General features: G+C 39.3%; 2 protein-coding genes across 6 annotated transcripts in view; both read right to left on the bottom strand.

The window, feature by feature from the left end:
* Positions 1–2143: 2143 nt before the first annotated feature.
* LOC127223983 (HCLS1-associated protein X-1-like) lies at positions 2144–3203 on the bottom strand. Its single transcript, XM_051186719.1, is given in 2 exon segments — positions 2144–2338; positions 2340–3203. Coding segments are annotated over 2 exon segments (837 nt in total). The 5' UTR covers positions 3126–3203; the 3' UTR covers positions 2144–2287.
* A 7812-nt stretch (positions 3204–11015) lies between these two features.
* Positions 11016–22881, bottom strand: part of Ccdc138 (coiled-coil domain containing 138) — a 54475-nt gene continuing 42609 nt past the window's right edge. The window contains exons 12-14 of one of the 5 annotated variants that reach the window (XM_051186713.1): positions 18313–18489; positions 12823–12961; positions 11016–11244 (exon numbers count right to left, since the gene is read on the bottom strand). In XM_051186713.1, the coding sequence (XP_051042670.1) occupies positions 11079–11244; positions 12823–12961; positions 18313–18489 (482 nt within the window). In that variant the 3' untranslated portion in view covers positions 11016–11078. The remainder of the gene's footprint in view (positions 11245–12822; positions 12962–18312; positions 18490–22881) is intronic. The other 4 variants (XM_051186718.1, XM_051186716.1, XM_051186714.1 and 1 more) reach the window with 4 other exon arrangements.

Raw genomic sequence — 22881 nt, 5'->3', positions numbered from 1 at the left:
TGGGGGATCTTCAAAGTCTGTCACATCATTTGGAACAGGGCTAGGCCCTCCCTCATGTTTCTATTCTAACCACATTCTTTAACAGCAAAAATAACCCACAAATCCCATGTCAACTTGAATCCTCTGGCAAAGTAAAACATATGAGCTGTATAGTCAGAATCCCTAATCAAACTATCTACAGACTTGCACTTAGACTAGATCAGGCTTCTCCCATTGGTCCTTCTGAAGGTCCCTTCCCTCCCACATAAGCCCTTAAGCTTAAATAAACATTTTTGAACTTTTAAATGACAGACCTCCTCATAACACCAAGGATGCCAGTTCCTTCTTCCTTTCAACACTTAACCTCACCCCCACTCCACTTTCCTAGGTCCTCTGGACCTAGGTAGATCAAAAACTCCAATACCCCCATATCTCACCCAAACCTCATCAGGAAGCTGGACAATGGGTATATGACAATGCTCTAAATACACCAAATACCCTAAAACAAAATGGAAAGGGCCATTCAAAGTCATGCTCACTACGCCCATAGCAGCAAAGCTCCAAAGACACTCCACATGAATCTATATGTTTAAACTCAAGCAGCCCCGCCCCTCTATAATTGTATTTCTACAAGCCCAACTTCTGAGTCTCTAGAGTTTCTCAGTTCCAAGGAAACTTCTGTGGTAGTCTCTCTGCTCTCTTTCTAACAGCAAGGCTTTCCCCTCACCCTACTACCCTCATGCCCTCTCTTCTCTTGCAGATAGCCCTGGTCATGTCCAGCCCTCTTCCTTTTCTCTCTGTTCTGAACTCTTCCACATGGTTCTGGATGTTCTTTCTCTTATCTACAATACAAACCTTCCCCAGCCATGAAAAAGCCATTCCTCAGCCATTTCTTTACTGCCCCTCAATATAATATTAAACACACTAAAGGTTGTCCTGTGGATTGGTTCTGAATTCAGAAACACACTGGGAGATTTCTGGACTGGTCCAGAGGACTTAAGAAAGTGCATCATGACCAATCAATCTTCTCCAGCATAAAAAACTGCCCTCCTCCCACAGTCCCTGCTTTAAGGACCTTTCTAAGCCTAGGTAACCCTAGGTTCTCAGGTCCCTTATGTGGCCATAGGCCTTGCTTCCCTTCATCCCTCCCTGTTGGTGACCTCCCACCATGCCAAGACAACCTCACCCTTAACAGATTTCCCCAAAAGGAGTACTTAGGACTCCTCTATAATACAAGGCTCTTCAGAAATGTCTGTCTTACTGGTCTTCCAACCTTCAATCTGTATGCCTTTCCCAAAGGTTCCCGATATCGCTGAGGACAAGAAAAGAGATCTGATTTCCTAGGGCTAGTTAAGTCTTTTCCAAAACCCCAAACCCTCCCCCATTCATTTCTGATTCCACTGCCAGTTGTTGGCTTCTAAATACCCCCACCACTTACCCTGTTTTCCTTGACACCAGTACCTTCCACCTAATTCAGGAAAACCCCACAATTAACCAATCTCGCCTAATCAGGTTAAAACCTTTCACCATTTTATCCCCAGGGCACTCATTTTCCTTATGGCACAACTGAAAAGGCAAACCGTAATCAATAACCTGCTTCAACCTTATTCCACACCCCTCCTACAGCATAGGGCTATTCTGGATCTGCTGGTTAAGTATCTACATCTGCCTGCCTTATAACTGGACAGGACCATTTCTCTCATCCCTCCAGATACCCTGATGGACCAAAAATTAAAATTAATAAAAGTTTAAAAACTGGCCCTAAATCTCTCCACAGAGAAAAATGGAACTTCTAATGGTAAAAGAAAATTTAACTCCTTAAATCAGAAGTGCCATGCTGGTGTCTGAGCCCCCTCTCAGAGGTGACTGGCCACCACTTACGTCAACATTGCTGTATCTGCTAATTGTTGGTCATAAAGATCCCCTGATGTTTGTAAAGATCCCTCAGCCTAGGAGATAATTTACAGAACCCATGACTCTGTAACTCTACAACCCCATGCCCTGTTTTATCTTTCTTAAGTGTATCTTGCTTAAAATATATAATTACTACTTTACTCTGTACTTTGTATGACCTTAAGTAGCCATGGAAACACTGGAGTTTGTGGCCTTCAACCTCATGACCTCCCCCCCTTTTTTGCATAAATAAAGGCTTTATTGATCAATTTGGACGAATGATAGACTGGCATAAACTCAATTAATTTTTTCACACACTCAAGACCCTTAGGATGACACAAAAAGCTAAGCTTATTGGCAATGGGCAACAGGAAGGGAGTGGAAACGACTTGAAGGTTTCTGAAGGTTTACAAAGCTACAGGGACCGAAACCAACGTCCTAGAAGCAAATCCAGGAGGGAAAAGGGGGTCATCCAGAGCTGAAGATCTTTCTGAGACTGGATCACTTCTGGAACTTTCATGTGCTTCCTGATGGGTCACTGTGGTCTCTCTCCATCCCTCACTGTCCACCACAGTGTGGTGCTCCTCCACTACCCTGTCTGGCTTAGTGATCTTGGTCACAGAGATGCTCTTGAAGTAGGGTTTGGGTTGGGGTTGAAGAAGTGGACCGAGACCTTCCTGGGAAACCTGGGAGTCAAGATCATTGTCCTCTCTGGCTCTAGAATGGGGATTCACAGGCCATATATCATCCAACCGATGAAAAGGTCCTTGAGACCTCCAATCTGGAGCTGGTTTGGAGGCTTCAGGTCTTGCAGGACTTTCCAAGACCCCCTCAAAGATCCTGGGTTGGTGGCTGTCTGGGTACTTAAGCATCGAGTCCCGCAATGTCTGCCCTTTCCGCAGTCTCTCACTAGGTGTTTCTGACTCAGGACCTGGAAGTTCAGGGGAGTGGGAAGGCAAAGTCCAGGCCCCCATTTCGCTGAAGATGCTATTGAAATCTCGTACTAGATCATCAAAGCCAAAGTTGTCGTGGAATCGCATCCCTCCTTCTGGGCTGAAGCTGAAACCGAATTCCTCCGGAGGCTGAAAACCATCAAACCTATAGCTCCCTCGGCCCCACGTGCCTTTGTCTTCCTCCTCTTCGTCGTCATCATCACCGTCATCATCTCGAGTCATCCCTCCAAAAAAGGGATCTCTGTGGCTCCGAGGTCCACGAAAGCCGAAAAAGCCCCGGAAAAGGTCAAAGAAGCTCATTCCCGTAGATGCCCTAGAAACTTTAAACTTCTGCAGGACATGAGGACCAGTGGACCTTCAGCTTGTGCTACCCTGTCAGATATCTATGGCGTTCCCCTTTAAAAGCTTCCCTTCATAGCTGGTTGGCATCTCATTCCTCCACCATGGAGTGAGATCCAAGCTGGCCAGCTTGAACAATAAAGAGAAACCTTTTCTTTTGCATCGGAATTGTCTGGCTCCTTGGGTTGGTCTGGGTCTCTGTGAACTTGGCACAACAACCTCATACCCCATGCTGGCCTCTGTTCCAATAAAGGCAAAAACAGCTATGGGGCATCCCCCCTCAGGCTTTGAACTGGGTAGCAGGCCTAAGTATCTTTATGTTAATTAACCTCTGCCTTTCCAGCTCTGAGAAAGCCTTAAGGAGATTTCTGATTGGTTTGATACCCTTGCAGGTTCTACCTGATTCTTTGGCCACTGAGGAGCTCCAAAACTACAGAGGGCTAGATCCCCTGCCCACAGTGCACAGAGGGATATGCTCACTTCTATATGCTGCTCCTACACCAACAAATCAAAACTAGATCAGAACCAGGCCCAAAGACTTAGAAACTAGAACCAAAAGTGTCAACAGCTTGTTTCCCCTCCAGATAAACTCCCAGTTCCCTCCCATCCTGGTCTCCCTCACTCAACCGTTCCTTACATTTTTACCTTGTCTTTTAAACACTGTAGAGGGATTCCTCCTGAACCACTTACTGTTATCACCCTGTCTACCACACTAGACAAGAAAAAGTCAATGTTTCTCTCAGAGTCACTCCAGACCCAAGAATCCTGAAACAAGTCTCCTTGTCAGCAGGAAATAGTTATATCCAAAGAAATGGTGCCTCTATGTCATATATGTGTGTGAGAATGTGCACACACGCACGCACGCGCGCGCACACACACACACACACACACACACACACACATACATATATGCACACACATATGAATGAGCTAGGAAAAGGGAAATTTCCACCTGTTCTTAAAACCAAGTCTCTAAACTGGCTCACGTTCCAGGAAGTTGAGACTATTTGTACAATTCCCAGAGGTTGCAAAAGAAAAGCAGCTAACCCCAACCACAGTTGTTGCAGAAACAGACAGCAAGACCTATCCCATCTCCTATAGTTTCCAAATTAAAAGAAAGCTAATCTAGAAAAGAAAAAAAAAAAAAAAAAAAAAAAAAGCAAACAGCTTATTTCCCCCTAATGAAGCCCTGCCCTTCCCTACCTTAACCTTAGCTATAAAAACCCCACCCAAACCATGTGCCATGTGCTCTCTTACATTCTAGTCACAGTGCTGCTAGGTCTTGGGATACCCTTCACAGGCTAAATAAGGTCTGCTCTTGCTGATGAGGTCAGTGTAAGTTTTTATTCTGTTTCCTTCAAATTCCATTCTTACAGGGGTACCATCCTATGGCTGGGACCTGTGGAAACACAGGAAAGTTAAAGGTCTAGATGTCCTTTGAGGTTTGCCAAGTTCAGTAGGGAAGTTCAGATCAGCCTCCCACCAGAGAAGGGTGCAGAGTGGATCTACAGGGTCCTACATAAGGTTCTAGCATTGCCAAGCTGACCAGCACCAGGCAGCCTGCATCCTCTTTCTTCACTATGACCAAGGGCTCTGCAGAGGCTTTGCAACTGCAGCAAGGGAGTCTGATAGAAGAGCTACTGCAACTAAGTCTGCAGTCCCAGCTCCTTGACACCAAGGTCCACACTGACTCAGTCTCCTGCCCACAGCTGCTTATATTTATGTCTGGAAAAGTACAAGGGATGTAGCTCTGGTATTGAGCTGATGTCTGAAAGAGATGAGAATTCAGATACCAGACAATGTCCAAAACACAATGGATCATCTTGTATATGATCCTATATTTACTTCATAGAATGAACAGTAACAACAGCCACAGACATTTTTCTGGTTTGACCCCCCATCTCAAACAGTTACTATGAATTTATCAAGAAGTATTTTTAGACTTTTGTGTAAACAACTGTGGACCTTGGGACATAAAGTATTGCTTTTTAAGTCTGAAGTGGGTTAACTCCTTTGATGTTTACATTTCTACTAGAACTGACCAGATTGACTAGGATTATGTAAGAAAAACAAATTTCTATGTAGGCTTTGAATTCAGTAACAGCATGTTTCTGTTAATATTTCAGTTTCTAAAGCAGGAAAAGTTACAGCCATGGACTTCAATTTACTTGGAAATTATTCTGTTTTTTTAAATGTATGTACATGAGTGTTTTGCCTGCATGGGTGTCTGTGCACCACATGCATGCGTGGTGCCCACAGAGGGCAGAAGAGGGCACCACATGCCCTGGAACAGGAGTTACAGACTGCTATGAGCCAGATGTGGGTGCTGGGAAGTGAATTGGGGTCCTCTGGAAGAGCAGCCAGTGCTCTTAACTATGGAGCCATCTTTCCAGCACCACTGTCTGAGATATTTTTTATAAATAGTCATTACTTAATTTTAAGATTTCAAGTTATCAAAAAGTTTTTTTTGAAACTAGTTTATAAAACATATTTGTTCTCAATTCCCAGTCTGCAATTTAAAATGAATGCTACACACAGCCTTTGTCAAATGCTTGTTACAACAGGAGACAAATTAATGCAGAAATATACAACTAGCCAAAGTGTCAAGGATAGGTGATGGAGTGCCCTGCCCTACAGAGACATCTCCATCCCTGGGAAAAGCTCAGGGAAAAGTACAGAAGAGCATGAGGGAAGGTGCTGAGAGCCAGAGGATGAGGGGATGTGCAGCAAAAAAAAGATGTTCTCTGGATATGTCATAGCTGCTGTACTCACGAACTCACTGATGTTATGGTTATATGCACATCTCTCTGTGACTAAACCTATCATTTCATCATGGATGGCACAGGGACCCGTGAAGCCTCACCTCTCCCTGGGGTGACACTGGCAGTTGACAGCTGTGGAAGGTAGGGGATGCCATTTTCTTCAGAAGTGTAGCCACAGATATGTTGCCTATGGTCCAGAATAATTTATCAACATTCATATAAGAAATTCCAATTAAATTAAACGGAGATGTGAAAGTGGGAGAGGGGCTTGATGGTAAGAAGGCTTTTAACAGGAGGGAGAGGATAAAAGGGTCTTGAGAATAAAAATGACAAAAATTAATTATATACTGTTAAGTTTCAAACCCGATACAAGCTGGCTGACCTGCCTATTTAGCATATCAAAACAGACCTGGCCTCTAGGTTCTCCCAGGATCCCTTAGTTCCTTCCTATTACAGGGCATGGATGGCAGCATACACTGACCTCTACCCTGAACTCTCCAGCCCAAGGGCTGGGCTGTCCTTCCCCCAGTGGCTCTTCCCTATATAATCCAGACATTTTGGTTACAGCCCCTTTTGTACCTTTGACCCCCCCTGGCTGCTGCACCTGGTTCCCCTCTCTTCCTTCTCCTTTCTTTCCCCTCCCCCTCTCCCACAAGGCCCAGCTCAGCCTGATGTCCACTCTGGACTCTCCCAGATGTCCCTGCCTCTGACTATGCTCTCCCACATATCTATCCATCACACCTAGGAGCAGTCCTGTCCTTTCCTTTTTATTTATTTTTTCACTCATATTCATGTAAAAAAAACTGTCCAAAAAAACAATTAAAACACATAATTGTTGTCAACAGGGCACTTAACATGTTCAAGCTATTCATAGTCACCAGATTTACTATAAAAAATTATATTTGACGATAGCTGATTCACAGTCATATGGTTATTCTATATTGGTCATTTGTATTTCTTCTGAGAATTTTTCTACTCAATTCTTTGACCTTTTTTTTGAGATTTTACTTTTTGAATGCTTTGTATACACTAGTCTCTGTGATGGATAAAATTATTTTCCTCCATTCTGTAGGCTTCTTCACTCAATTACAGAATCTTTTTAATCTCATGAGATCCCATTTGTTGATTGTTGACTTTATTTTCTGAGCATGAGAGTCCTTGTCAAAAGTTCTTGGGTATGCCTTAAATGTTTTTTCTGCCTCATTCTCTAGCAATTTCATTAGTAACAGGTGCTACATTATAGACTTCAATACATTGAGAGTTAATTTTTTGTGCAGTGTGACAGACTAGTTTCAGTCTTGTGCATGTAGATGCCCATTTTTCCCAGCATCCTTTGCTAAAGAGGCAGTCTGTTCTCTAACAACTCTTTGGTAAAAGGAACCAAACAGCTGTAATTGGGTGTGTTTATGACTACATCTTCCACACTATTGATCTACTTGTGCCAGTACCATATTGTACTTATAATTATGGCTCTGTAATATAACTTGAAGTTACATCATATGGAGTGATACTTATAATCTTTTCTGATTGTCCCTCTGTCCCAGATTGATTTGTCTATCTGATGATTTTTAACTTCCAAATGAATTATAAGATTTTTTTTCTTTTTTTTTATTATAAGAAGGCACTGGAATTTTAATGGGATTATATTGAATTTGTAGATTGGCTTTTTTTTTTTTATCATTTTATCAGAATAAAATGACTAGTCATTTTTCTTTTCTTTTTCTTTTTCTTTCTTTCTTTTTTTTTTTTTTTTTTTTCAAGACAGGGTTTCTCTGTAGCTTTTTGGAGGCTGTCCTGGAACTAGCTTTTGTAGACCAGGCTGAAACTCACAGAGATTTGCCTGCCTCTGCCAGGATTAAAGGCATGTGCCACCACCACCTGGCTCATTTTTCACAATAGTGAATCTTCTAATCCATAAAGAGGTCTTTCCTTCTAGTGCCTTCTTCCATTTCTTCATTGCAAAAGGTCTTTTATTTCCCTGGTTAGAAGGTGTGATAGTTTGAGTGTAACTGGCCTCCATAAGCTCAGAGGAAGTGGCAGTATTAGGAGACTGTTGGAGTAGGTGTGGCCTTGTTGGAAGAAGTGTGTCATTGTGAGTGTGGGCTTTGAGGTCTCCTATGCTCAAGCTACGCCCAATGACACAGACTATTTCCTGTTGCCTGCTGATCAAGATATAGGACTCTCAACTCCTTTTCCAGCACCATATCTGCCTTCATGCCACCACATTGCTCCATGATGACAATGGACTAAACCACTGAAAATGTTTTTCTTTATAAGAATTGCAGTTGTCATGGTGTCTCTTCACAGCAATAGAAACCCTAACTAAGACAGAAGATATGTTTTTAATGGCACTTGTGAGATTTTATTCCTGATTTCTTGATGGGAGACACCATTATGTATATATGTTTCTCATACTGGTTAATGAATAAAGCACTGTTGGCCAATAGGAAAAGAACATAGGAGGGACTAGGAGACAAGGAGGAAAGAGTAAGTAGTAAGGAGGAGCCAAGATGGAGAATCTGGAGAAGGCAGAACCGCCAGCTGCCTCTCGCTGGTAACACCATGTGGAAATACATAGAAATGGGTTAATAATTAAGACAGAGCTAGTCGATAAGAAACAAGTAACTGGCCAACAGAATTATGTCAAATACAGAATCTCTGTGTGTTAATTGGGGCTGGCGCAGTGGCGAGACAAGACCAGGCGGCGGGAGGAAAAACCCTACTCCTTACAATTTCTTCCTTGGCATGTTTGTTTTTAGTATACAGTGTATCCATTGTTTTTGTATGCTGCATTTTGTATCCTGTCACTTTGCTGAAACTATTCATCAGTCCAAGATTTTTTCTGGTGGAGTCTTTAGAATCTCTTTCACATAAAATCATAACCTATAAATAAGGATATTTTAATGTCTTTTCTTATTTGTTTTCCTTTCATTTCCTAACCATGTCTTACTAATGTGACTAAGCTTCTAGTACTATATTGAACACAAATGGAAAAATATGATGTTCATATCTTGTTCTTAGTTTGATTGAAAATATTCTGATTTTTCAACTCATTTAGTGTAATGTTAGCTACAAGTTTGCCACATATAACCTTTATTATGTTCTTCAGGTGTTAGTCTATTGGATTTTGTTAAAAGCCCTTTTAACACCTACTGAGATGATATTGTGATTTTTGTTCTTGAGTCCATTCATGTGACATTTTTCATTTGTTGCATGTTTATTTATGTATGTTGAGCCTTTCCTGTATCGCTGGAATGAAGCCAACCTGATCATGGTGAATGATCTTTTTGATGTGTTCTTGAATTTGGGTTGCAAGTTTGTGGTTTGTTGTGGGATATTTTGATTGCACCCTGACACTCTCGAGACTGCCAATAAAGCTTACCTTGAACCAGAGGGCAAGGTTAAGTGCTAACTGACCAGAATTAGTCACAGAGGTTTTGTAGACCTAGGACATACAGAGAGACACACAGGAAGTAGAAGGGAGGGGCTTAGAAAGATTCGTGGCCTTTTTGGATCAAGGAAGGTAAGAGAGAGAGAGGGGTCACTGATTGCTTCTCTGCCGCGTCTCTGATCAATCAGGATTTTACCTTGATGTCTGACTCCCAAGTTTTATTTAATAATAGAAAAATATGAGTAATTGCTTCAGTGATCTTTTATTGTTGAGAAAATAATCTCCTGATTGAGAACATAACAAACAGCTTAATGAAACAAGGAAGCTGATGTAAGACATGAAAAAGGAATTTTTTAAAAGATACAGAAATACTGGAAAAAATGTGAAATGTTGGAAATGAAAATACAATACTTCACATTAATAGCTCTGTGGAAAGTCTCACAAACAGAATGGATTGCATAGATCAGATCAAGACCTGAGCTTGATTTCAGTCCAGGGACTGAAATAATCAAAGAACAAAAAGATGAAATTAGAAGATGATATCAGTGACTTATGTAACACTCTGAAAAGACCAAACCTATGGGTAATAAGTATAAAAGAGGAATTCAGTTCTGGAGGCACAGAAAACATGAAAGAAAATACAGCAATTTTCTGAATTTAGGAAGAGATGCTTATGCAGATTGTACCAGTTGGTGGACAAGTCTGTGGGACATTTAATGAAGGTGTTGGAGGGCCCAGCCCAGAACTCCTAGACAGGGAGTTCTGGGTTGTATAAAAAAGCAAGATGAGTGAGCCACAGAGAGAGAGGGCAAGGATATAAGCAGCACCCCTCCATGGTAGCCACCTCAGCTCCTGCCTCCAGGATCCTGTTTCAGTCCCAGCTCTGACTATCCTCCCTTTCCTCCCAATTTGCTTTTGGTCAGGGTTGTATCACAGCAGTAGAAAGCAAAGTAGGGCATATAAAATATCCTCCAAATAAATGAACCTGGGATGTAAATGTCAGTGTTGTAATAGCTGATAAAACAGGTGTGAAACCAAAACTAGTGATAAAAGGTAAAGAATGTCATTTCATGCTATTTAAAAGAACACTATCAAGAGGACAGACATTATGAACCTTAACAATATGCACCAATTTCATAAAACAAATACTATATATACCATAAACACTCCTGGGCTGAGGCTGTACGGCACCCACCTAACAACCACAAGAGTAAGTAAAAGAGAAACAGAACAAAACATTGAAAGATAATTAAAAGATAAGCATTTGGTGCATGCCTTTAATTCCAGCACTTGGAAGGCAGAGAGAGGCAGGAGGCTGTCTGTGAGCTTGATTTAAAAAAAAAAAAAAAAAAAAAAGTATTTTGCTACCAAAAGAAGTGATTCCACTATACTAAGGGGGAAATGATAACATAGTTTATTTCCACATAAGAACAATTCCAAATAATCACATAATTTCAAGAAAGTTTTTTTTTTTTTTTTTATAAAAAGTAACCCCAATGCCTTAAATTCTGGAAACACCACCTTGTAGTATAACCTTAAAAACCAAAACATTCTAAAACATACATACCTTCTATGGATTTCATTTGCATAGCTCAAAATTTTTCTTGATATCATTCATGATAAATGATGCTATTGGTAACTTTACTCTGTAGAATCTTAGTTTGTTGATTTTTACACTTTTACAGATAAGGAACATGTATACATACACAGACCACACACACACACACACCCACACACACACACATACACACACACACTTTTCTAATGGCTTGTACTGGAGGCCAGGGAGTTACATTTTGTCAAACCCAGATTGAACAGAGTTGAATTTAGGTTGATACAGAGAAAGGAGTGCTCTGGATGTGTTGTTCTTTGTATTTCCTGAAGCATCAGGTGAATGGTAAACACTTCAAAGAGCTTCTTATTACTCCTGTAAGAAAATAGTTTTATTATTTAGTTATTTATAAACTTGAGAGAACTTATGCAAATGTGAGAGAATAGTGATTGTTTAAAAAAAAAAACAATGGAGAAAATGGCTGATATCAGGATTTAAATGATGAGCAAAGTAGGTTTTATGATCTAAGCCAGAAGTGGAAAAACATTACAGGCAAAGAGAAAATAGTTTATTTCCTGAAAACTGAACCCTTTTCACTAATAGAGTGACTACTAGGAATTAGGAACCTCCCCTTCCCACAGTTAGACAGAACAGGTTTTCCTAAGAATCTAAAGTGGCAATATATCACTTTTCAACCACTATCTGTCTGTAATAGACATCCCAGCTTGGTGTGGTGGCACACACCTTTAGTCCCTGCACGCCAAGGCTGAGGCAGGCAGATAGGAGTTCCAGGACAAGCTGGTCTAACATCAAGTTCCAGGATATCCAGGGCTATATAGAGAGAGCCTATCTCATAAAATAAAACAAGAGGAAGAAGAGGAGGTTCAGACATTCAGTAATTTCATTTCAATCATAACCCTATCTTAAATGTAAAATAGGATGCACCTATTTTATTATCTGGGTATATTTGCCTCAAGAGAAATTATCAGATAAGCCAGAATTAAAGGAGGCAGAAGACAAGGTGGTTTTCTGGAGTTCACTGACCATGCAGCCTAGCCAATCAGTGAGCTCCAGGTTCAGTGAGAGACCTGTCTCAAAAAAAAAAAAAAAAAAAAAAAAAAAAGAGGAAAACACCTAACATTAACCTCAGGCTTTCCACATGTACACACACACACACACACCTACCTTCTTTTGTCTGTTTTGCCAAATGTATACCTCAGTGGATTAATAAGGAATTACAAAAATATACTTTTAAACATCACTTTGAGTTTTTTTTCACCTGTCATATATAAAATATCTAGGTGCAGTGTTCTGATATTATCACTTGACTCCTCTCCTGACAGTGCAAACAAAACCTTGCTCTTGGATTTCCATACTATCTCTGGAATTTAAAGTTTTCTTAGATGAACTGAAGCAATTGAGAAACAACTATACTTTCAAAGACAGTCTGTTATTAAACATGTGTTTTTAAAGTGTGTGTGTGTGTGTGTGTTTCTGTCTGTCTGTATATGTTATATGGTATGGACATATAGGCATGTTCTAGTAGGTGGAGAATTCTGGCATCCTATCTTTCATTCTCTGATTTATTCCTTTGAAACAGAGTCTCTTACTGTACCTGGAGTTATGCTAGTGGCCACCAAGCCCCGTTGATCCTCCTGCCTCCATCCCATGTAGTCACACTCAGCATCTTATATGAGTACTGGGGATTTGAACTCAAATCCTCATGCTTATGAGGTAACTACTCTTACCTGCTGAACACCTGCCCAGCCCAATATATTGTCTCTGATAATCATTAATACTTATGATTCTTAAACTTCTACATCTACAGACTGGAAATAATGAATTGGACAAAGTAACAATCAAGCTGAACTGGTTTGAGGTCGAGATTGAAAATGCAGCCCTAGTGGTGATCACAATATAATCATCAGTTAATGTTACAAAACACATTCTTACTTGATTTTTGAAAGCTTCTGTAGGATAATACTGAGCTTTTCTAGGATGTGAAGATCAAGCTTAGGGGTTCGGAGCAGCACAGAACAAGTACGAAAAAATAAAGAGTTGCTACAGGCTTCCAGGAAAGGCTGCAAGGACTCTGCAAAACAAGTCATCAGGCTTTACTGTTAAGAAGTATAAAAGAAAATTAAAAAAAACAAAACCAGAACTATGTGAGTCATGTATCAATACCAACTTGAACTCTCATTCTTTCACCCTTAAACTTGAGGGCAAAAGCATAATTTGAAAAGTGGAAAACATCCACTGGTTCTTGTTGGGTCTCACAAGAAGCAGGTTATCTAACACAAAGCATGTTTGAAAGTAGGGGAAAAGTGTTTCTTCAATAAGCTTCTAACTGGAAGCCCAGGTGACTGCAAATAAGAAGTTCTGTTGAAGTATTAAACGATTTTTCCCTAAAATTCCAATAACAATTCTGAGTATTAGATGGGAAAGAACACTTTGAGCATAAAACTTAAAGAATGAAAGATTCATAATAGTTGGGAAACCCAAAGATAAAAAATTTAATGGATCATCGTGGAAAAGCAGGCAGAAAGACTGACTGTAAGACCCAGAGGATCAAGGAGTCTGCTGTGAGACTGTGTCTCCTAAGATATCAGAAGCTCAAGTCTCACCAATATGGCTGCCTCAACATGAGCTAAACAAGGACAACAATAAATGTACTAATACGGAAGGGGAAAGGCCATGAGGCTTCAACCATACACAAACAACTACAGGCATTAAGAATGCTGAGAGAAGGAGAAATAGTCTTCTCCAGTTATCCAGTACCAAATGGTAAGCCCTGAAAACAGTGTGTGTGTGTTTATTTATATACATATGAATATAACAATTAATAAAAAACAGGCATTGAATTTGAAAGAGAACAAAGAAGGGTAAATGGGAGGGTTTGGAAAGGAAATAGGGAAGGGGGCATGATATAATTACATTATAATTTCAAAAAATAAAGTAAATAAGTGTTCGCATAACATGTTTTTATTTAAAAATTAAAATAATCAAAAGAGAAATTACAAACAGAAGAAAGGACAGGAGATATGAATCTGCATATATTTGCCTTAAGACTGATATAATTACTATGAGTTCTTATAAATCAATTAGAAAAGGTATATCTAGTATTTTTACTAATGAACACAACTAACCCCAATTATATGAGAACATAATGTAATAATGAAATAATAGAAACTTCCCAAATTTCATACCAAAGCCTTAAATGTACATATCCTTTTACTTAGTTACTGTGCCTCTAAGAACCATCCAATATAGATGCATACAAAGGTAAGAAGCCATATGTCATTTATTGTGTTTATTACAGGATAATATATGAAAATACCTTTAGAGCATAAGTAACTAGCACTGGCTAGTAAGGGAAAGGTGGGAAAAAATCAAAATTTTTAAAAAATTACATAATGTCAGTGTGGCTTTTAAAACAATTCACCCTTTAGTAAAAAGCCTCTGCAAGTGGCTTTTTTTTAACTAAGTGCAATCAAGTTATTTCCCATAAAAGATATAAAACCATGACAGTATTGCATTTATCTTGCTTTCTAAATCTATAAACATAACATGGAAGGCTTGTATGTTACTGTTGAGACTGTACTGACTAAAATAAACTATTGAAATAACAAAATCTAAATTAAAGTCAGGAAAGCAGAAACAGGCTGGTAGAAAAGGAAAGGAGTCTATTTGAGGGATGGAGAACTACTTCTTCTAAATAGAGACACTCCCTAACATTGCTCCTTGGAGCTGCTTGCAAGGTGTGTACTGAGCTCCCCTGATGCCACTTTCTGAGTCATCACCTGTGTTAGGACAGACTTTCTGGTTATTGTGCCATCTTTATTTCTGTAAGTAACCCCTGAGCTATTCTTTATTAACCATTTTCTAATTGGATTTAAGTCCCATTCCACAAAATGAAACCCATACCTGTCATCATTAACAGGCTAAGAACCTATGGCTAAACAGGACACAGACTCTAAGGAAGACCCTACTACTATTATTTTGCTAAACAGACATAGTGTTCAACTGATTCCTAATGATTTATCATAAGCTTTTATTTGTACTTATTATGTACACATTGTATGTGTACATACAAAATAAGATTATGATTAACACAAAGTCCCACAACTGGCCAAGGTATAGAAAATAAGAGACTGTAAAATGCTCAGCTCTAAAAGAACACATACACTGCATCCCTTCTCTCACGGCTCAGGGATCACTGAGGCAGAGGGGGAAGGAAAGGACCTGAGTGCCAGAGGTAGTGGATGACTATAAGGAAATAGTATCATCTGGACACAGTGGAGCAGCTGCACATATTAACTCACAACATTTGTGACAGCAATGCATAAGACCTGTACAAGCCCAAACCAGACCAAATCCCAGCATGGAGAGGGGAGCTGGGTACAGAATCCTACCCCTAGTCAAAGAGCTATTAGCAAACTGTTAGGGGTGGAGAGGGAGAGTCAGTTTCCTCTAAGAATGTAAATTCTGATAAGTCAGGCATGCTCCAATGGAAGACCATACATTCGGGAATAGCTGGACAGCACCAATTGGTCTTGATGGGAGAAAACAGAAAACAAGCTGAGGTGGATGGGAATGAGAGGATGTATCTGGGATGAATTCTGCAAGAAGGTGAATATGATCAAAGCACAAAACACACTGTAGAAAATTCTCAAAGAACTAGTAAAAATAAGAAAAGAAAAATAAAAGCTAAAATTTCTAGATTAAAAACAGAGGGAATACTTTTCAAGATGCCAAGGTGGGCAAGAACTTTCTGGACAGAACTTCAATAGTACAAAAGCTAGCTCCAAAAAACAACAGTTGGGAATGCATGAAAGTAAGGTTTCTGTACAGTGGAGGAAACTGTCAGCACACAGGCAGCCCACAGAATGAGAGAAAATCTTTACCATCTATACTTCAGACAAGGTGGATAAACAGAATTACAAAGATCTGTAGAAATTAGAAATTAGATACCTAGGAAATAAAACTGAAAATCAGTGGGATAGTGCTGTAATGAATGAATGAGAGAGAGAGAGAGAGAGAGAGAGAGAGAGAGAGAGAGAGAGAGAGAGAGAGAGGGAGGAACCCAAATGGTCAATAACCATTTGAAAATGTTCAACATCCCCAATCATTAGGTAAATGCTTCTGAGATAACATGAAATTGTCTTCATGAACTCTGACAACAAATACCAGGGAGGATGAGGAGAGAAAAGAACCTTATTCACCACTGGCAGGAGTGAAGTTAATACAGCCATAATGGAAATCAGCTTGGTGGTTCCTCAGAAAACTGAAAACAGCAGTACCATATGTTACAGCTACTGTACCCCTGGTCATATACACAAAGAACTCTTCATCCTGTGATAGAGATGTTTGCATCCCATGTTTACTGCTGCTCTATTCAATACAGCAAGGAAATGCAGGCAACTTAGGTGCCCTTCAAGAAGTGAATGGATAATAAAAATCTGGCATATACATACATACATACATACATACATGAATGTTACTTGGCTCTAAAGAAAAACAAAATCACAAAATTTTCAGGAAAATGGATGGACTTATAACGCACAATATTAACCAAGTTCATTCAATCTCAGGAAGAAAAATAAACACATGTTCTCCCCATATGTGGATTGTAGCCCATAATGTGTACAATGTATACATAAAAACAAACATACATGTGAATATGACATCTAGAAAGGGGAACAAGAAAAATAAAGAAAATATTTACAATGACTTTACATATATATTATATGCAAGTAAGTCCTCTGAATGCACTTTGTGATTCCTTGAGAGGCTGTTATCTGACTGTGAGATATGAATTTTAAATTGTTTTTTATTGTTTGAATATTCCCGTCAGTGAAGTTTTTTGCAAATACTACTAAACTTACTGTATTTTATTCTTGAAGTATGAATTTTAGCTCTCCAATTGGCATAGAGTTAACTAAGAGATGTAAACTCATCATCACAATTTTGAAATTTCTGAGAATTCCTGAGATACTGATTTATTGCCCTTGAATCTTAAAGAGAATTTGAAAACCTTGAGAAACTTGTGCAACTACTATGTAAATCCCCCCAAAACTGAAAATAAAACCACCCTATCACCCATCCACAGTATAAAGTCAACACACCAGAGATATGTGTGCATCCACATTTAGGGCTGTACTATTCACAACAACCAGAAAATGCAAGCAGACCTTGATGTCCATCAACAAATGAGTTAATAAAGAAAATGAGGTTCACAGGCTGGATGGCACAGAGACCTAGGATTGAACCAAACAAGACTGGAGAGGGAAAAATGACTACACACAATAGTCATCAAAGAGGCTTCATCTAGCAATTGATGGAAACAAATGCAGACCCACAGCCAAACATTAGGCAGAGCTTGGGGAATCCTGCAGAAGTAGGGGACAAAGGACTGTAGGAGCCAGAAGGATCAAGGACACCACAGAAAACTCACAGAATTGACTAACATTGGCTCATAGGGCTCACAGAGACTGAACTGACAAGCAGGGAGCCTGCATGGGACTGACCTAGCACTCTGCAGTTGTGTAACTTGGTCCTCCTGTAGGACTCCTGTGGGAACCTATGCTGTCTCTGACTCTTTTACTGGCTTTTGGAACCCTTGTCATACTGGGTCTCCTTATCTAGCCTTAATACATGGGAAAGTGCTTACTTAGTCTTATGCATTTTGATATGCCATGTTTTATTGATACTCATGGAAGACCTACCTTTTCCTAGACAGAAATGGAGGAATGGGTTAGGGGGTAGAAACAGAGGAGGGGTGGAGGGTGGGGATAAGGACTGGGAGGAGAGGAGGAAGAGGAAACTGTGCTTTAAAAGTGTATAAAACAAATAAATAAATTTAAAACAGAAAATACCAGCCTATTTGGCTGTTTAGAAAGAAAGAAAGAAAATGTGTTACACATATACACAAGGGAATTTTACATAAAGAAAAACAAAATCATGAAATTTTCAGAAAATAGATGCAAACAGAATTACGTTATGTGAAATAACAGACTCACAGACAAATATCACATTATTTTCATACAAGGAATTTAAATTTTAGGCTATATATATACATATATATGTATGTATATGTATATAGTTATATCTATATGTCTGTATTTTCAGGACACTCAACTAGAGAAGGAATCATAAGAGGGGAAGAAGGGATCTTAAGGGATGTGAGAAATAGGAATGACAACAGAAGACAAGTGATGAGAGGGTACAAACAGGAGCCAGCTGGAGGCAGAGAGGGCAGCAGTGGGGGGAGGAACATAAAACAACAAATATGACACATACATATCAAGATGCCACAACGAAACCTCTTGTTCTGTGTGCTGACCTAAATAATAACTCTTAAAAATAGCCACCATTTAAAAGCTGAAATGGTGCCTGGTATGTGAAGTTAATATGCTGTGATTAGGAGGAGACGGAAGCACTTACTTGATTCTACTGTCATCTGAAGCAGACTATCAATGACATTGGATAAGAGCCCTTTACTGGATATCCTCAGGTGTTTTAGTATTACTGGAACAGCTTGGTACTCCAAAAATAAGGTTTTTCCTTCATCTGTCTTCAAGTCCAAACAAAGGGAATCAAATGCTTGAGCTAGGTAGTCAGCTAAAAACAACACAAACAACCGTCTATGTATCCATCATTAACATAAGGTTAAAAAGAGCCACCACTTTAATAAAGCAAAAATGTAAAAATAATCAGATGACAAGAGATCACAAACTAAATTTAGATTCATCCCCCTCAAAGATTCATTAGGACTCAATGGGGAAAGATAGAGAAAAGGCAGTCCAATTGCGATAGGGTAAATTCATTTCGTGCGTTCATATTTTAGTACTAAGATAATGAGCCCCATGTTGTTTTTTATACTAAGAAAGAAAACTGATGACTGATATTGAATAGCACAGTAGTATATATTTCCATATTTGGTTGTAATTACTACATGTTTCTACAAACTCAGACAGCATCATATGGTCTTTAAAATGCTTCTAAGATCATATGTCTTATGGCTGACTTCTGTATGCCTCCCCCATTTAAAATTGTAACTATGCACAAACATGCTCAGTGAGTTTTAAACAAGGGTTTCTGTCTCCTACTAAAGAGCAAATATTATGCTATGCAAAGACAACTTCAAAAATACCAGGCAATGCTGAAGTCCACTACATTCTGTAATATACCTATTATTATGAACAGCAGCAAGGTTTTACCAAGATCAGCACTAGAATGGCACTTTGAGATAAGAGTCCTTAACCCTCTTTTAAGAATATTCCACATATGGCTAGTGAGCCACCAAACTGAGAAAAGAACTAATTTAATTAGAACCAATGCAAATAAAATATCAGAGATTTGTATCATTACATTTGGGTCATTACATCGATTCAGCAGATATCCCCATTACAACATTTATAAGTTTTACACTGCTTTTAAATGTGTAAAATTCAGTAGATGATTTTCAAGAAATTTAAAAAAAATCATGCTGTTCTCATAACAGAGTTACCTCTTTTTAAAAACTCAGTATTTCTATTTAAAGGAGAAGACTTAACAGAGTATCTTAGGCCCCATGTGGTGGCATAAGCTTTTCATAAAGCACACAGAAGCAGGCTTATCATTGAGTTCCAGGCCAGCCAGAGCTACATAGAAAGACTCTGCCTTAAAAAAAAAAAAAAATGTGGGATGTCTTGGCCTCAAAATGATGTTACTAAATGAAAGTCCCAGTTGTGCCCTGTGAGCTGTTGGTTGGAGGGGGAAGGGGCCACCCTCAGAACCAGATGATAAGACCCTGTGGCTGACGATATCACACACTTAAGTACCCTGCAGAACATGGAGAACTCAAGCTGGACCTAAACTACTTCCCTTCTGGCTTTCTCAGTTCTGGAAGGCACCACTCACGCTGCTGGAGGAAAATTTCAGTGTGAACAGTCTTATGCAGCTGTGAAACTTATAAACAATACTAACCTGCCAAGTAAGATGTGCCCACTGGAGCAATAGTGGCATGACTGTTATGCTCTTGACAAATACCTAAGTTCAGTTCCCAGCTTCCATGTTGGGTGGCTCACAAACCTCTGCAACTCCAGCTCCACAGGATCCTTGGCTCTTACATCCACACATCCTCACACCGACACATATACAAAGTATATGTGGGCAGTGGTGGTACATGCCTTTAATTCTATCACTCAGCAGGCAAAGGCAGGTGAGTCTGAGTTTGAGGCCAACCTGGTCTACAGAGTAAGTTCCAGAACAGGACAGACAGGACTACACCGAGAAACCCTATCCCAAAAAACCAAATAGTAATAATATTGATGATAATCAGGATAATAGTAATAAACCTTTAAATATATATGAAAGAACTATGAAAAATTCTAATCTACATGCCCTTATGGTACATTATTTTTATTTCTAGATTACTAATGCCTCTTTGCTTAATTTTTAAATTAAAAACAACAACAAAAACCTCTGCCAACAAATGCATAAGCAAAATTACCTGGCTCTCAACTTCATTTGTGTGTTTGCCTGTTGATGTGTGTGTGGAGGGCAGACACTGATGTTAGGTGTCTTTCTTCCCTCAATTTTGAAATAAAAATATAATTACATCATTTCCCTTTTTCCTTCCACCCCTGTAGTAATATATTATTTATGATTTATTAAAGCTTGACTGAGGATTCAGAAAAAGCAAAGTCAGCCACAAACTTTAGAAGCCAGGCACACACACAGCTTTAATTCCAGCAGCCAGAAGCTAAGAGGAAGTGGTATACACCTTTAATCCTAGGACTCAGGATCAATAGATAGATGGATCTCTGTGATTCCAAGGGCACCCAGATCTACACAAGAGTGAATCAGTCTAAAAGAGAATTATAGTTCACAACTTTAATCCCAACATTAGGGAAGTATATAAGACAGAAGCAAAGATTCAGTAGAGGCATTCTCCAGCTACATTGAGTGGAGGTTACAGTCTGAGGCTTGGTGAGAGTTCTTGGAGACAGGAACAGCCCATTCAGCCTGAGGTAGCAGTAAGAGCTAGTGGCCAGCTACTTTGTTTTTCTGATATTCAGCTTGAAGCTTGAACCCCAAAGGCAGTCTCTGGGTCATTTATTTATTCATGTTACACAACTCCTTCTATGTATTACCTTGCTCTCAAATTCATAGCCTCTAGTCTCTTTCTTATATTGCTTTGAGCCTTGCAAGGTCTCTCACTGAACTTGAACCTCAATGTATTGGCTAGAGGCTAGCCAGTGAGCCCAAGCCCTCAGTGCTGGGATTAAAGATTAAAGAGCTTGTCTTTCATACAGCTATTATGAGACCTAAACTTGAGCCCTTAGGCTTGCCCAGAAGACACCTTAACCACCAAGTCATCTCTCTGGCTCAAACTTCAAAAAAGCAACAATACATACAGCAGAAACAAGTTTTACAACAGTGCCCCCTACTGTATTTGAAATCACTTGCAACAGCTAACATGACAGCTAACATAACAGGGTTGTTTGCTAAGAAAGGGTCTGGAACATCATGTGTAGGTCAAGCTAGCCTTAAGTTTGCCTTAGTTCTCTTCCCTTGGCTTCCCTAGTGATAATTACATGTGTTCATCACTGCATCCTGGTTCATTAATTAAAAAAATTAATTTACAAGCTTAAAAGGTTGTCCTCACCACCCGCACCCCCCCCACCCTGTCTCTCAGTTTCTCTCTAATCTTACTGGTCTTTTGCTTGTATATTATGGTTTCTTGTTTTGTACGTGTGTGTGTGTGTGTGTTTGTGTTTCTTGTGCTTTTCCTTTTTTCTAATTCTGGTTGGTTTTGTCTGTTTTCTAAAGAGAAATAAGACATGGCATTGGAAGAGTGGGGAGAGGGCAGAATCCTGGAGGAGGTAGATGAGGAAAAACCATAATCAGAATGTAGTATATGAAAAATTGTTTTCAATTTTCAAAAATGAGGCAAAGAAGTTGTCCCTTAACAGTTTCACAGGTAGAAAAATAGCACTTGGTTATTTTTTTCTGAAGTAGTCTTATCTTTTTAAGAAACATTTATTTTATTTGTAATTATACATGTACATGTGGGGAGTGGAGGGACTATGCAAGCAGAGGCAAGAAAATGTCTGTGAGTTTCAGGCTAGCCTGGTCTACCTAGCAAGTTCCAGTCTACCTAGGACTACATAATAAGGCCCCCCACCCCCCAAAAAAGCCCACATTATATGAAAACATTTTCATTAAATAAAACTAGCAAATATTAAAAATTCAAGAAATGGCAGCACACACACAAATGAATACACATACATACACAGGTGTACATATAACCACCCCTACATATATTCATACATACATATACACCTCACACACATACAAACATACAGAGACATACCTACACATACAACACACACACAGAGTTGAAAAGATATAATAGCCTCACTCTTTTGAGAAAGACAGCAATGTCTGCTAAAATTAGAATGACATGCCCTTTCATATATCCTGTCATATTGGTGAGTTTATTGTACATTTTTAAAGTGCTAAGGCATGTGTATGTTAATATTTGCAGTGACAAACACAGGAAATGAGTCAAACATCTCATTGGTAGCATGATTAAGTGACGACTGGCTAAAAGTTTAAAAAGCTAAACAGAATATTTTTAAAGTAATGGATTTGGTCTATATGTGTGAATCTGGAAGTTAAATAGAATAAATTTGTTTCTAAAAGATAAACAAATACCAGCATGGATGAGAGAGAGGGAGAGAGAGAGAGAGAGAGGTGGGTTACATAATCCCACATTTGGGTGAGGAACTATTAGCCACTGAAGGAGAGAATGTGGCCCCAGAGGCCATTCATGTTCCAGTAGATGGTGCTACACCCATTCACACACAGGCAGAAGTACATGGACTGGGTGAGTTCAAGAAAAGCATTCATGAAGTTGGGAGAATGGGAGACTTATAGGGAAAATTTTGGAAATGAGGGGATAGAGTTAATGAAAATACATTATAGGGATAGAGATGGGCTAAGGAACTATTGACAGTTGATAGC

This window comes from Phodopus roborovskii, unplaced genomic scaffold, assembly GCF_943737965.1.
Source record: "Phodopus roborovskii unplaced genomic scaffold, PHOROB, whole genome shotgun sequence".
Classification (NCBI taxonomy): Eukaryota; Metazoa; Chordata; class Mammalia; order Rodentia; family Cricetidae; genus Phodopus; species Phodopus roborovskii.
The sequence above is the reverse complement of the archived record's forward strand: the minus strand, read 5'-3'. Positions and strand labels throughout refer to the sequence as shown.